This window comes from Nesoenas mayeri (genome assembly GCF_963082525.1).
Source record: "Nesoenas mayeri genome assembly, chromosome: 5".
NCBI classification, from domain to species: Eukaryota; Metazoa; Chordata; class Aves; order Columbiformes; family Columbidae; genus Nesoenas; species Nesoenas mayeri.
In genome coordinates this window covers 7,320,735-7,336,963 of record NC_137548.1, presented here as the reverse complement: position 1 = coordinate 7,336,963, position 16,229 = coordinate 7,320,735, and the positions used below count along the sequence as shown (strand labels likewise).

Here is a 16,229-nt window from a genome sequence, read left to right as displayed (position 1 = left end):
AAGCAAACAGTGATACCTCCCCAGAATATTCCTCAACCCATCATTAAATAGTGTTTCAAGATCTTCCTCACCCAGAGGGAAATCTTTTGTGTTTAGTAGCCTTGGATGAATTTTATTCCATTAATACATCCCATAATTTTGTAAAGCTGTGCAACCACCCCCGATGTCCCATGGCAAGGAGCTGCAGAGCATACATACTCACTGAACCATCACAGAACCTTGTGTTGCTCTGGGTAACAGGAGCCGATTCCCTCCCTGCTCATTGGATTTCTGCATCAGTTTGCGATAGTCTGAAGCCGGAGTTTTCACTGCAGATGTATAGATACAGGCAGATGTATTTGTATGACTATATATACCAGTATATGTTATTATGACTGCAAGGATTTGATATTTGGTCACAGACCTCCACCTCTGTGCATTCTACTATCAATTCATGGCTTTTGGTACCTGAGCTGATAAGATGAACATTTTCTCTGCATGATTCTGTTATACTGATTCTTCAACAAAATCAACCTTTGCTTTTTGTAAGGAACAGGAGAATTGAGTGCTTCATGATGGAAAGCCTACATTATTCATCACATCTGCCTTTTGCTAGTGTGACTGATGGGATTTTGGACATGTTTTAAAATGGGTGGAAAGGTAGCTGGCCTGTTAGCTAAGACTGCATAACACAGAAAAGCACCTTATCACCTTAAATCTTGGTCCCTTTTATCTGTTTTTCTTCAGTGCTGTTTTTCACCAAGAATAAATTCTTTCATTGCCTGTCCAAGCTTTCTCCTAAAAGCCCCATCAAGTTTCATGTCTACTCAGATATTTTTTAGCTCAGTTTCTGTCCCCATCTGGAGAAGGTTGAATTTTGCCTTTACATAGGTATATATGGGCTCTGAGATGCTGTTTAACAAGAGTCTGAGTCCAAGGACTTTTTCATTCCCTTTGCAAACTGGGGGAGTTTCTTAAGGCCTGAAGACTTTTTCTGCCTGAAGGGTCCAGGTGTAAGCTGTTGTCTCTCAAATTGGCAAATCAGTCCATGGTGCAAGGCTGTGAAGAACATCTGCTCCCTCACTTCTGTATGGGACAGTTACCATAATATTAGAGTAGTGTACAGACATATTGTAATGTATTATATAATTACATACCATATGCTTATCTCTAAATATATATCCAAGCACGCATGAATATATATGTATGTTTTATGTGCAGGGATAAGTACATAATATACCGGCAAATTTTTATCCATGTTTAGGATGATACTAATGTAGCTATTTCAGCAAAAATGATGCTTGTCACCAACACTCTGCACATGGATTCTTGGTTTCTGTGGTTCTTTCAGTTCCCAGATCCTTACACCCAGGTTCCTGCCAGCTTTAATCCAGCAGGATCCAAATCCTGATGCTCCCTTCCCCCTTTCTTCATACCAAGTGCAAAATGTATGCAAGCAATTCCCACTCTAATTGTACAGCAGGGTTTTTTTTCACCAGTGCCTCAGGCACTGTGAGAATAGGGGCAGGAGGACTTCCAAGAGCTTCACCTCCATTCAGGAGGGGTCTTAGAATCACAGAATCATGGAATCATTTTGGTTGGAAGAGACCCTCAAGATCACTGAGTCCAACTGTTAACTCTGGCACTAAACCGTGTCCCTGAGAACATCATCTACATGTCTCTTAAACCCCTCCAGGGATGGTGACTCCACCACTGCCCTGACCAGCCTGTTCCAGTGCCTGACAACTCTGTCTGTGAAGAATTTTTTCCTCATATCCAATGTGCACCTTCTCTGGAGCAACTTGAGGCTATTTTCTCTCGTCCTATCACTTGACACTTGGGAAAAGAGACCAACACCTTCCATGCTACAACCTCCTTTCAGGTAGTTGTAGACAGCGATCAGGTCTCCCCTCAGCCTCCTTTTCTCCAGGCTAAACAGCCTCAGTTCCCTCAGCCACTCCTCATCAGATTGTGCTTCATACCCTTCACCAACTTTGTTGCCCTCCTCTGAGTGCTCACGGTTCAGGGCAGCGCAGATTTTGGACTTAACATTCTGAGACATCAACAAATATCTAGGGGGAGGCTTTGAAAAGTCCGCATCAGCCTCAAGTGCCCCTGTGTGCCCAGCCCAGCCCCAGGCTCTCCCTGGAGAAGTGCACATGTCATACATGTGTACAATATATATGTGCCTCCCAGGAGCTGTTTCAGAACAACCAGTTAAATTTTCTGTTACAACTCTGAAACTTTTTTTTAATTTAGTTGCACTGTGTAAAATTAAACTTGAATAAATAATTACCACTCTCAGTGAACTACAGTTAATGGGAATGCAGTGTAGTACATTAATCTCTGTATTTATGAGAAAAGACAGGTTGTTTTGGAGAATCTAGTTGGTTTTGTTTCCATTCCATCCTGCATTTATAACAGCCTAATGAGAACCATAAGTGTGTGGGGGAAACGTCAAATTCAAGAACCCTTAAATGCTTCCAAGATTTTACACTTTCTGAAGAGAATAAACGAAAATGTAAGAGGAGCTTGTAGCTTTGACATTCAAATCCAGTGACTGGTGGCTCATGGAGGAGTGAATAGGTTCAGTTCATCATATCCCAGCCTTTCTGAGGAACCCAGTACAGCTCACTGCCTCACTGAACTGAAGACCATGAGAAGTTCTTTTGAAGTTTATGAATGGTGATTTCATTTATCCATGGTTTGGGTACACATTCTGTAACACATCATCATGCAGAGACTTGGAGTGAACATCCACTGCTTTCAAGCTGTTGGCTTGAATTAGCTGTGTATTACCTTAAATTTAGAAAGAAAACGAGTATTCTGCTCACATTTCTGTGGGAAAATTGTAATAGTCCATGTTAGTGAATTCTGTCTTTTTAACTGTGCTCTGCAGCTGATGAAACAGGACTCAATTCTGCCTTGTGTCCACCTCAGAGAGCAAATCCATTAAGCAATTTTGTGCATTTCAGAAAAGGTCTGTTTTCTATAAATTATATAACTGTGCTTAGTATGTCTGTGAACCAGGTTTTGAACTGTGGGTATAGACAGGGACAATTAACTGCAAAGGGTAATTTCTAAACAGGACATTAGAGAAATGATATGCTACTAGGAAATACTCTGCGATAAGGAAATAGTTTTAAAGCAACCTGTTTTATAAATTATACCATCTGTATTATGTATTGTAGTTCATTTTGATTACATAATATGTAGAATTATTTAAAAGCAGTTCAGTGATAATGCAGTTATAACCTTTCTAAAATATGATTTTGCTATATGGACTTTTGTTAGAAAGTAAAAAGAAGGAAATGAAGGTAAGCACTTTCACATTTTATTTTACTCTACCAGAGAAATATTTGGAATGTTTTACTAGATACAATACCTAAAGCAGAGATAGAAATAGAGAAATAGAACCTCTGACCCCCAAAAGTAATAAGATTGGATATATTATTACTCTGGTCTATGTTCTCAAAATATAGTTGAGTGAAATGTTGTGAGTTCTTAAAGGTGGAAGTATTAAAATATATTTCCTTTTCTATCCCAAAATCATTAACCTTCACTAAGGTGCTGCTGAATCAATAGTGATACCACCACTGACTGATGGATTTTAGTTTCTTTTTAATCACTGCTAAAAGAAGTAGCTTGGATATAATTGGTATTTGAAATGAAAAATGCCCTTTGTAACATGGTTTCTGGTTCAGGATTTTAGGCATCAGCCGGAAACCCCACACCATGGCCCTTGCCCAGCCCATGGCTGGTGAGCAGTTGGGAAGCGAGAGGCAGCTTTTGGATGCTTCAGGGTGCTTTCTGCTTTTGCCATCTTCTCAGGGCAACCATCGGGTCCAAACCTTAGAGTGTCTCTCCAGTCTACATCCATACTGGTGTTTTGGTTGGGTCAGGAGTGTCATTTTTGAATCTAATGTCCTGATCCTCAACTCTCATCCTGTTTTGGTGTCTAGCACAGCTGTCTGGGGATGTGGATTCCTTGCAGAGGAAAAGAAACTGGCAGATGCAGAGGAGCATATCTCATGCACTTCCACACTCTAGAGATCTTCTGACCGTGGGACTGGACTACAGCTAGTCCTAAGTCCTCAAAATGTGCAGGGTGAATGTCAGGTCCTCAGCATCAGCTGTTCTGCTATACTGTCTACCAATGCAGTGTGTAATTTTCACATCTGGTTGAAGTTATTAATATGTGCAGATATTTAAGGTGTCAAATACTGTCTTACCTGGCAAACATTTAAAGACAGACTTAAGTGTAAGCCTCTAATTAAGTGGATGTGTTTAGGTTTAGAACTAGACTTTTCCATATATTAAAGATTTAGAGCCAGTTATTCAGAGGTTAAAAGTCTTAGGGAGGATTTTGGTGGGTTTTCAGAAGGAGTGTTGCCACTCACACTGAAGTAAAATGTTTAAATTTCCTTTAAAATGTGGTCCTTGGGCCTTGAAAGCTGGCTCTTACACCGCGCTGCAAAGCTATGGTGATGTAGGAACCAAGATGTCATGGACTTTTGGTAAGAGCAGGACTCCTAAGCCACTTAAGAACAGACCATCAGAAATATTAAATCACCTGAACATTAGTTAAGTGCTGATTATAGTCAGGAGCTTTTGAAAAATCTATTACTATATTCAGGAGCCTTTGAAAAATCTATTGCCTGCATGTTCAGCTACAAGGAGACCTTTACCATCTGGCTTTTATGCTTTGTGACTCTTCACAGAGCAATCTATAAATACCTTAAAAACTGTAGCTACAACTAAGGATACGCATGTACCTCAGATACTTTTAAAACTTCTGCCCTCACTAGTTTTCACAGTTCATAGCTTAAGTAGGAATATTTGGAAGCATAAGACAGTTTGGGAATAAATAATTTGTGCACTGAAGAACAGTGTGTAAGTTTTACCTTTTAACAATTTTTTCCCACTATTTTTCAGGTAAAGGTGATGTGTTTGGTGATATCTTCTGGAAGGAAACCAGTCTAGCCCATGCATGTGCCAATGTACGGGCTCTGACATACTGCGATTTACATATTATTAAACGAGAAGCCTTGCTCAAAGTGTTGGACTTTTATACTGCTTTTGCAAACTCATTCTCAAGAAATCTCACGCTCACCTGCAATTTGAGAAAACGGGTAAGGCGACCGCTCTTCTTCTCCACGTTCTCTTACAAAGAGATTGCACACTCTTGCAGACTGTTTGCAGTGTTTACAACCCCCAGCTTACTCTTGATGTTTTCAGGTCATTGCAGATTAACTGGCCTTTCAATAAATGTCGTCACTGTTCATTAATAATGGCTCAATAAAAGTTTCCCGTAGATTTGCAGCTCTGAGAAGCAGTCCTAGCAGGGTGACATATGAATTTCTTTTCCTTTTCTTCACAGTTGCTGAGTTTTGGCTTTTTTTTTTTTTCCCATTGCATAATGTATAAAGTTATATTTTACAGTCTGATGGAATCTAGATTCTATATTTCTGAGGTGAGCTTTCGTCTCTCACCTGCTAAGATAGAGGATGGAGAACAGTCTGATGGATCTGCATGGCATAAACCAACTAGGAGAAATTTATTGATATTAAACAAATAAAATGTACTCAGCAAAAGTATTATATTGATACCTACTTCTCACTTGCATAGCTTAGAATTTTAATATGGCAAGGTTAATAAAGCTTGGTAGTGATTTCACATTCACAGCTCACTTCTAAAACCCTCTGCTCATTTTATAATCAATCAGCAATGCTCACTGTCCATTAGTCCTTTCAAAGAACACTCCATCTAAAAATTAATTAGCTATAAGGACATATCTTGAAAACAGGTTAAGGGATTCTTTAATTCACATTGCGGCTGCAAAATTTAATCTTGATGATTGTTTTTTAAGATTGATGAGTGTTATATAAATTTCATTTGCATAAAGAAATCTCATAACAATGATTTATAGATTATTGAGCATTAAACTGTGATCCTCTAGCTGCTGAAACATTTTTTTTGCAGCTGTACCTACAACTTCTCACCTGATAATGTACCGAGACTACCTCAGTATTTCCCAAGACAATTTCAGCCTCTACAGTAATGGGAGTACTAGAATTTACTTTTCTGAGTCTAATTTCCCTCTAGCCACTGGAGCATCTTACAAATGCTTTTTTTCAAAGGAGTTTTAATTTTTAGTGCATTCCTTGTACTCATTTCTATACCAAGTATGGCACAAAATACCCTTGGCAAAAACGCAGATGCAATAGGATTACGGTTCCCCTCTGTCTATGCTGGAGACTGAAAGAGCTGAATTATAATCAGGTTTGGTTCCAGCTTGTCAGCTTACCCCTGACTTGAAGCTTGTTAACTCTGCTTCTGACCCAAAGAAGGGCTTTGGGGTTTGAAAACTGGTTTGGGGTTTCTAGCCATCACCTCTCTGTTGATAAGATGTCCTCCAAGCCTTGACTTCAGCCTCCCCTCCTTGCCATCTCACCTACCTGTGACATGCCACCAGCTACAGTCCTGTGATCACAGGTCTGCTCAGGCGTTACTGACAGTGATTTCATGGGACAAAATAATGCCGTGTACATTCTGCCAAAATGTATTCTTTCCTTCTTAAAACTGTGAACCTGTCACTTCAACTACCTTCCTGGGACTCCCTTTCCCCCATTAGCTGTGACAAGGTTGTGTACAGCAAAAACACGTACAGATCTTTTCCTGACAGGTTGATGTGCTGGAGTTCAACTCTCTAGTCCAGGGATGCATGTCGGGAATAGCCTCTTGGTTGGGTTTTCATGGATTTTGTTCTCTCCCACACACCCTTTTTAAGGAAAGCTGGTTCCCCTGCAGGGCCTTGGCATAGAGAATCACCCGGGGGGAAACACTCATGGAGCTCAGTTTTCCAATATAGATACCTGCAGGGTGTTACGTACATGGACTTTGCCATGGGGGCAGTGAATCAAAGCAAGAAGGAGCGGTACTTCTAAAGAAATGTTATGTTTTGCAGGAGGAAAGGAAATGTTTGTTGGGGATATATGTGGGCATTATGTGAGAGTGAAAGAGTCAAAGAAAGGTTGTTTCAATGTGGTACGTGCAGGGTAGAGTTAATTTCACTGAAAGTTGGATGATGATTTCCAAGCTAGTCACTGATCACCTTTATAGACCTTGAGGAATGGTTCCTCCAGAATACAACCATTTGGCCCCTCTTCGGGGCCCCATCTGGGGTGGGAAAACCATCCCCTTTCTGTTGCCTTTTGAGAGAGTCCATCATCACTAACTTTTGGATACCTACAGTACATCAGATGAACTCCACCTGTGATGTCTCATACAATTTTACTCAAAATGTGTTTTTGGAGGAGTTTTTCTTCTAGTATTGCAGTAAGATGTGCTGAGCCAGAGCCTGGTTTGCAGAAATTCTGTGTATTGTTCCCAGGCACAAAATACATCGTGCTACTTTCGGCACCAGGGACACAATTTAAGTCCTGTTACATAAAGTAATTCAGGGGATTGTTTCAAACCTCCTATCTGCTGAAAGTATACATGATTCCCTGTTGGGCACAGAAGTGTTTGATGGTGAGTTCATCTCTTAAAAAAAGCAGTGTCATCCAGGACAGTTTCATCAGGTGAACAGAATGCAGTTTTTCAGGTAATGAGATCGGGCTGACAGAGCTGCACTGTACTGCAGCAGTTTGTGCTGGAGTCATGTAATCTAAATGGAAATAAAATCATTGTCTCCATTAATTGATTTCAATAGAAATATACTTAGCACTTTTTCTACATAGTCATCACTCGTAAGGTTTGACATTTAATTATAACAAAAATACACTCCTTGCAGTTCTGTGCTCAAGAAAATCACTCTTCTTGCTGTCAAAAATATATAGACAGAATTGTTCTTTCTTCAGGTCTGCTCTTTGAAATACTCCTGCATGTACTTGGGTCCACACACACTCACACGTGTTTGTGCTGCATTGTCCCTCAACAAGCACTTAAATGTAGCCATAGACTGCAAAACAATTTAGGCGTTCAAAAGGCTAATAAATTAATAATAGTACTGAGCACGAAAGGTTAGTTCCACATGACAGTGAAGAGAAAGTCACGCTGAAGTTGTTTTCTCACTCCCAAATAACATTTAGAGGCCTGGTATGTTGAGTGACCTACTTAAGGCATCTGCTCAGCGTGCTATTATCAACTCTGGATTTTTGTGTTTTGGTTTTTTTTGTGTGTGTGTTGGGTAGCTCAGCCTTCGTGCTGCATTTGAGAGCCGATAAAGTAATCATGCCTGCTAGCTTTTTGACCTGCAGTCATCTCTCCTGCCCTGGGTGGTGAGGTGACTTTTAATCTGTAATTGCAAGGTATTGCAGCATACTGTGTTTCGTGCTCTGAAATCTTTATGGCACATCTAACATCACTAATGCACACTCCAAGGCAGAACTAGGACTCGGAGCTTTTTTTTCCAAACTGGGAAAAATAATTAATCTAGAAAGATATTCTTTAAAATCACAATGAGATTACATAGTTGCCTCTGAAGACTGAAAGTTATAAAGCAGTATTTAGGATGATTCTTCAAAGAGTTAATTATTGCCTTCTGATGTTGGAAGAGAATATTAATAATGTGTAATTCATTAAGTGCCTTTCAAGGTTTCACACAGCTGGAGCAGAGCGTCTCTGCGAGCCTGAGCCATGGAGCTGGGCCTGAGGATGGGAGCCAAGACAGACCTCTCGGAGGCTCAGACCAGTATAACTAAATGTATGCTTTATTGTTGGTGAAAATTCAGGAAGGCAGGCCTACATCAAGTTACCAGATGTGTTCCCACAGAAAACAAGAGTTCAGCTGAAATATTTTTAAAGGGTTTTTTTTTTTCCCTTTTTCTCATCATTGCTTCAATTTGCACCAGCTAATGCGCCACTTCCCGCTAACTGCCAGACCAGCGCAGGCTGTGCAAGTGCAGGACAAAATCAAACTGAAATTTGGGCCTTCCTGAAATCATAGCTAAAATTCTCCTGTGTTTCAGTAATGCAAAGATTTCCTTCCACCAACTTTTAAGATGTAGGGTCCCATACTACTGTTTTCTACCATGAGCAGCCAGGGAAGAGAACAATTGTCTGTATAGGAGCTCTGGTGCGTTTGCCTTTGGAAGGTGTGCTGGAGAGTGAGCCAAGGAGATGCAAGTAGAGAAGAGTGACTTTAAGGCACTAAAATGCCGTCCAGAGGGGCTCGGTTCTTTTCTCCATGATGCTTTTAAAGCCAGGGACAACACTGTGAGTGACAGGTGTTATCTAGTTCCCCCAGCACACTGTGAATCTCTAAGGCTTTTCAGCAGGTGAGGCCATCAGACTGTCTTAACGCACGTCCTGTCTTTCTGTTTCAGATTAGAATAATTTATTTTTAAATTTTACCTCTGTTTTTGATTGAGGTTTTAGTGAATTGCATCTTGTTTCTTGACTGAATCACTCATCGTTTCCGTGTCACATAGTTTTTAGAAAAGCTTTATTTTAATTTGAATTCTGCGTTCGTGTCTCCTAAAAGTGAAGGTTGCACCAAGGTTCATTCAGGATCCTTCTTCTTTTTTGATTTTAAGGCTTTCCAGATGGCGTCCTATATTAGTGTCCTGATGCAGAAGTAGTGTCAGAGACAGAAATCATTGCTCTGCATATTGGCCCTTGCTCCTGAAGGTTGCACATGTTCTGGTGAACCTGAGGACTTTCACAGGTTTTGAGCTCTGAAAGCCATTTACAATTACAGCATCTTAATTCAGAGCTGTTTGCACTTTGCCAGCTGGTGCTCATACTCAGGCCTGAGTTGTGGGAAGTGACTTGCTCACATAGGAAGGGATCAGAGTATCATCCTTGGGTAACTCTGGCAAACAGAAAGCTACAGGGTAACTGTGGAACTAGGCATGCTGAGCACCTCCTCTGCCCAGTGGTCTGTCTGCGCTGGCAGGTCCATCATCTATTTTCACCTTTTTCAGTCTATTATTGGGAGCTTTTGCCATGTGGAACAGTGATGATGGCAAAACCTATCTGGGAAAAACGAGTTTTTCCATAGTTATTAATGAAGGGAAGCAAGGGACAAAAATGTGCTGCATAGGTAGCTGCTATGACTAATAATGTAGATCAGCTGGTGGGGGCTTCAGTGGGGTCTTGGACTCCCATTCTGTGATAGGGAATGTGCCCACTCCCAGGCTGGTACCTGGTCTTCATCCATCTCTTACCCCTGGTACTTTTCTTTTGTGTGTACAGTTTATTCCTCTGTTGATTTGAGGCAGTGGCCAGGGTCTCAGGGAGCACAGGATCAAGCCTCTGCAAGGGTAGATCCAACAGATCAGTTTCTATTATGGCTTGTATGACCAGCAGGCTTTTGGCGTGACTTAGAGTTCGTTTGTAACTCCATGGCTTGCTCAAGCCTCTTGAAAATCACTTTGATCTACTTCTTGACGGCAACATGGATGCCATGTTTCCATTCCCTGTCTGTATCTTTTCAGGGACTCGATAATATGTCCTGCTGCTTGCTGCCCCTAGCTGAGGCAAGGGGATGCAGAGGGGTTCTCCTGCCAGGCATGATGACACCTCCTGTTACTTCCCGGGGCCAAAGCACAGAGTGATGTTAGTGACATTGTGTTTGGGTGTTTACAGCTCTTGATTCATTACTGCAGTAACAGCCAACTCTCTTGCAAACATGGCAAAGGATTCGCAGCTCACCTCTTACTTTTCCTCCTCTCTCCTCACCTGTAACTCATTTAAGCAATAAGGTCAGCTCAATTTGGACATAAAGGGGTAACTTCATGCTCCCTCTCACAGACTAGCCTTGCCTTTAATTTCACCAAATTCCTTTCTCTATCTCTATGTGAGAAAGGAAAGCTTGTTTTACCCTTTCTCAGGATACTCCTGCCCTTTCCTATCCCTCTCTGATCTTTAGTTATCTGGGCTTTTTTCTCTTATTTTGTGTGAATATATTGTCCCAGAAAATGATGTCTTATAGCTATAGTTTAGCTGTAGCGACAGCTTAACATGATTACAGAGCAAATAAATTATACCCTCTAAAATCAATATGGTTTTGTTTTCTTCACATCTTAGCAGACTCGGCAGCTTCCGTTATGCTTGAAGAACCTTCCACTTAAGACAATCTTTTGAAGAATCTTTGTTGTTTGGCTTCATTACATTCACAGCTATCTCCAGATATGTTAATATTCCATTCCAGTATTTCCTGAAGGACTGTTTCGTGGGTTTAAACCTGATACCACCACTGATAGTATCTAGACTTATCTATTGAATGTGCGTGGGACAGAAGAGCCCACTTCAAACACTCAAACAACGTGGCCTCGTCCCACCTGGCAATTGACTGTGGTCCCTGGCTGGTCTGTGCCCAGGAATTGCTTGAGAAACTGCTAATGACTCTGGGCCAAACCCATCTGAGGGATTTGTCTGTATGGAGAATGGAACCATTCCTTGTGTATTTGTGGCTGTGTGATTGCAGACAGCCCAGCACAGTCCGTGCTACACCTTCAGTCATCAAGGGGCCCACACGATTCTTTCTGCATGAGGGTTACAGATCTGAGGCTGGAGTTTTTCTGCAGGTCTTCCCTCCCCTCTCCTGCTCCCGTGAGCAATTCCTTGTGTCTTTTCTCCCCTTCGGGGGCATGGGGATTTGAGTTTGAGACAGTCAAAGCAAGGAAGTTAGTCCTTGGAGGACCATTCATGACTTTGCTAGGTAGAAGAGCAGCATAAAAATTCAGAGAGAAAGCTTCAGCAGCGTTACCTTCACCCCTCTGTGCCTCTCTGCCAGACGGCATGGGACAGCTGTCTGAGCAGAGCGATGGCTATAAAAGCTGTCGATGGGTTTGCTTTCTCACTCTTTTTTTTTTCTTGGTAGCTGTGAACCCGACGCTTTTCTGTGTGCCTCACTCCCTCCCCTCTCCTTCTCCCCACTTCATCATCTCCCTTATGGTGATCTCTTCTGGGCACCCTTCAGGTCACACGGACTGTGGGAAATCGGGGGTGTGGGAGCAGTCACACCTCTGAGCCCCTCTCTGGTGACACAGAGGGAGGACAGCGGTTTTCTCTCCTCCGACAAGCACAACATTCTCCCTTGGCTGTGACCATGTTTGTGGACAGGTGCAGAAGTGGGTGATAAACCTGAAATCTCTCCTCTCCTTACCACCTCTAGCACTTGAGTATCTTAGTGAGTGTTTAAGTACTTACCTGAAAAACAAGGCACTCTGTACTCCTCAGGGTCCTTGGGAGATCTGGGGTAGCATGGGCTTGTGGCACAGTCTGTATTAATACATTTTGCTTTTAGACTGCAGGCAGATGCAGAGATTAGCCAGCGCACCGTCATCTTTAATAGTCTTTCAGAGCCACATTAATCCCACAGGGTACCAGCAGGCCCCTGTTCTATTCTGAATATAATCTCTAAATTAAATACCTTCCTCAGAGGTCCTGACCCTGCTTCTGTGAGGCAATGAGAGGCAAAGCACCATGAACTTTGTTAAAAGTAGGACTCAGCCCAATTCTGATAATCCTTTGACATTACAGAGGTAGACATATTTTTTTTCCCGGACATGCAGCTTCTCTTTCTAAATCTAAATCAAAAGGATATTTGATCTTGTTTGTCGGGCTATTATTTTAGTGTAGGTTTTTGTTGAGAAATGCAAGGCAATTTAGCATACTTTTTGTTCAAGGATCTTTGAACAGTATGGTATGGCTGAAAAAAAAAAATCACGTGTGCTGATGTGCTGCTTTCTGCATGCAGGGACTCAGCAGCTGTTATGAAAGGCACTCTACTGATTTATCCCAGCGAAAGGTATCTGTGTCTCTTCTTCAGGCAGGCAATGCAAACTGAGTCATTTATTAGTGTGTGGAAAGATCATTAAATGGGAAAAGTCAGGGATGGGCAGCATCCATAGGAAAACAGAAGTGTAAACTGGCTATGTTAAAGTGAAGATCCAGATTGATGACAATTTGCTATTGTGCTTTTTGTGAATTAATACAATTTTCTTGTTTAGAAAGCTCTCATAATTAAGAGACTCTCCTTAGTTGGCTCAGAAAGCTTTCTGCAGGCTGTCTGCTAATATTGATTCAGAGCAGTGTTGCTTGCACCGGACTTGAATGATGATAAAAAAATAAATCAAAGGTTTACTATTTTTAATCTCATAAATATTAAAAGATAAATATTTTGTGTTCACCTCCCCTCATTGATTAAAACTGATGCTTTTAATCTCTTCCAGCTGCTAGGGAAGGGGAGGCAATGTGCGTGGTGCAATGGGAAGCAAAATTGCCCTTTAATTTTTGATTGCCAGTTAAGAAGGTTTTTATCATCAGCTCCTCCTGTGTTTTTATGTTGTGATGAGCATTGGCCCTGGCAACTCAGCCAGCAGCAGATCACCATCCCTGTCCCTGAGCTTCTCCTGTGGGCTGTGGCTTTGCCAGGCTTAGCTCTACAGCAGCTCTTTGGGCAGGCATCCTAACAAAGCCAATCTCCCCCTGCTAGTTTTAAGTGACTCCTCTGGTGCCTAATATGTCATGGGAGTGTTACAAATGCATGTGTTACTGCTGAGTGTAGCCAATTTATTCTGTGATGCCTTCAGTGTCCCTGGGAGCTGCCAGTTCCCTGCTTTTGGGCCACCTCCATTATATAGAACTGTGCCTAGTGCTGAGGCCACCGGTGTCTGAGCAGGTAAGATTTGCACAGAAAGTGAGGAAAGTGATCTGTTGTGTTATCTCACCCCTCTCCAAACAATTAGCCCAGAGCAGTGAATGTCTTTTTGCATGAGCTGCTGAGCCTAATTATCAGATAGATCTACAACTTTTCCAACATGAGAACCAAAAAAAAGAGGGGGAAATGTTACAAAATGGAGATGATTAATTCCAAGTGCTTTGATTGCTTCTATCCTTGCTTCCCGGAGCTGAACAGCAGACATTTTAGTAACTCAGCACAGTATGACTTGCAGGTATAAAAATGAGTTTCTACACCAGACTTCTCACTCCTCAAACCTTACTTCTACAAAACTGGGAATGCCAGTTGAGATGCACCCAAAACTGTGTCTGGGGAAAGAGAACTTCTGCCTGCTCATTGGGATCATAGAAGTGGATTCCCAGGAGCTTCACAAGGAGCAGACAGAGCTTTAGCATTGATCCAAGTGGGAGTTTTCTGGCTCTGCCCAAAATGGGATCAGTTTCCTCCAATCTAGAAATGATCCGTAACAGGTTCACAGCTGTTTTGCATGGGAGAGTGCACTGATTTTATTCTTGCCTCCCCCTCTTCAGACAGGGTTTTGCCTTGGGTTGCACATAAAGGCTTCTCAGCAGTTACATACTATAAGCCTGTAAAATGCTAAATAAAACTCCCTGAATAAGTTCTTTGTTTTCTGTGTAATTATAAATCCATCCATTTATTGTTTTGCAGGACACACTTCACCCAAATGTGCTGCTTCAGCAAGTGATAATCGTCACGGCCGTGCAAATCCTAGATTTACCTTGCTTTGAATGCTATTTTTGCCTTCTACAGCAAAGAAGTAGTGCATGTAGGAAAGTATTAAATTGTATACAAAGTGCAAGAGAAACTTTGTGGGAAAGCTTGCATGAATCCCACTAGTTTTAGTTAAAAATAAAACCCAGCCTGTCACTTCCAACTTAGTGATGGCTGATTGACTGTGCCTTTTTTAATTGTCAGTCAGTTGCTGTGATTAGCAAGCTGCTGCAGTTTAGGTCCTGTGCGAAAGAAGTCTGGACAAGCAGTTTTGAGAGTAGCTGATTTCCATAGTGCCAGAGGTGGGCATAGTTGTCGGGAGGGACAGAGGGATTCCAGGAAGCACCTGAAATAATGTGAATCCCCTATTATTGCACTTTTGAGCAACTTGCTGAAAGGCAAAAATCTTCTGTGTTTTTAGGAAGGAATATATATTATTAATGCATGGTTTTTCCTCATATTTTTACTTCTCCATTTTCACAGCTCTTAGTCTTAATCTGTTTCCTTTCCTAAAGATAACAAAAGCATAATATAGTTTTCAGATGTAGGTTATTGTTAAAAAAGGAGCATAGTGTAAGCAGTTATAAAAGTCTCTGATTTTCTGAGCTCCATTAATTAAACTGTCAGTGATATTTTGAACCTTGGGACCTCCCCTCAGACTTTTTGATGAATTGCAGATTATTAGTACACCAGAAATCTGCCTTCAGCTTTCAAAAAGATCTTGTATGGTGCTTCCTATCTAAATATTTCCATCAGTCACTGTACTTCCAGACTTATATCTCCATGCCCCATAAGTACATATCTCTTTTGGAAACAGTCCATTGTCATCTGTTTTTTATTACGGACAGCACTCCCGTTACCACAGGAACAGGCTTTGGCTTTTCCTGAGAGCCCAAAACACTTTGCACTCCCTTAAAGATGTGAAAATGGAGACCTAAGCAACCAGCAGATGACAGCAGCAAAGAACAGCCATTTCTAAGCAAGATATTTCTACCAGTTAGCTGAATGTAGCATTTTTATTAAGATTAGCTTTGCTTTTCCACTTGTGTGTGTCGCTCACCCCTCAGTGCACACGCATCCAGTTTTCCTTCTCCAAGTCCCCGACTTTATCAGGGCATCTCGGTACCTAATTTCTGTGTCTGTTTTCACTGATTCTACCTTCCTTGCCTGCCGTTGTAATGAATTTCCATCTCCATCGTGTGTCTAAGGCAAATCCATTTTTAAATGGAACAGTTGTTGGTAGTTTAGAGCAGCTCAATTTTGAATGACACCCATCCTTCTCTGAGGCTGTATTAGCCCTCCTGCCAAAGTAGAAATGTAAATAGATGAGCCAAATTGTGCATGTTTTTAATGTGTTATTAATTGTCCTTGTTTCCATTTGTTAAAGAACTTAGCCAGTACCCTCAAGATGTTCTACAAAAGTACATGAATAATAATTTACAAGCACAATACAGCCATGCATTAATATACCAAACAGATGCCTGGTTGATCTGCATGAACCATCAGCTATACCTTAAAGCATTTATCAGAAAGTTTGAACCAAGGCATTATTTGCCCTGTGGTCCATCAGGATCATGTCCCATGAAGAGCTTCTCCCAGACCAGTTGTGCTCAAATTCAGCCCAATATGTCAGGTATCTGTAGTAGGGTAGGTAAGGACTCTGCTTGGACAGAGATTGACCTTGCAAAATCCCCAACAGCCTTCTTCAACCTTACTAGCCTTCTTGTGGGCAGGTGCTCTTGCTCTATGGATCAGCCCTGCCCCATTGGTAGAACATCTGGCACAGCTGCACATCTGTAGGCATCCCCTAGCATCTAAGACGGGT

General features: G+C 41.6%; 1 protein-coding gene across 1 annotated transcript in view; it reads left to right on the top strand.

The window, feature by feature from the left end:
- The window catches only part of KCNH5 (potassium voltage-gated channel subfamily H member 5), a gene marked incomplete at its 3' end in the record, with an annotated part of 156,653 nt that overhangs the window by 123,168 nt on the left and 17,256 nt on the right, over positions 1-16,229 (top strand). Inside the window, exon 10 of the mRNA XM_080344898.1 lies at positions 4,915-5,111. Within this exon, the coding sequence (XP_080201024.1) occupies positions 4,915-5,111 (197 nt within the window). The remainder of the gene's footprint in view (positions 1-4,914; positions 5,112-16,229) is intronic.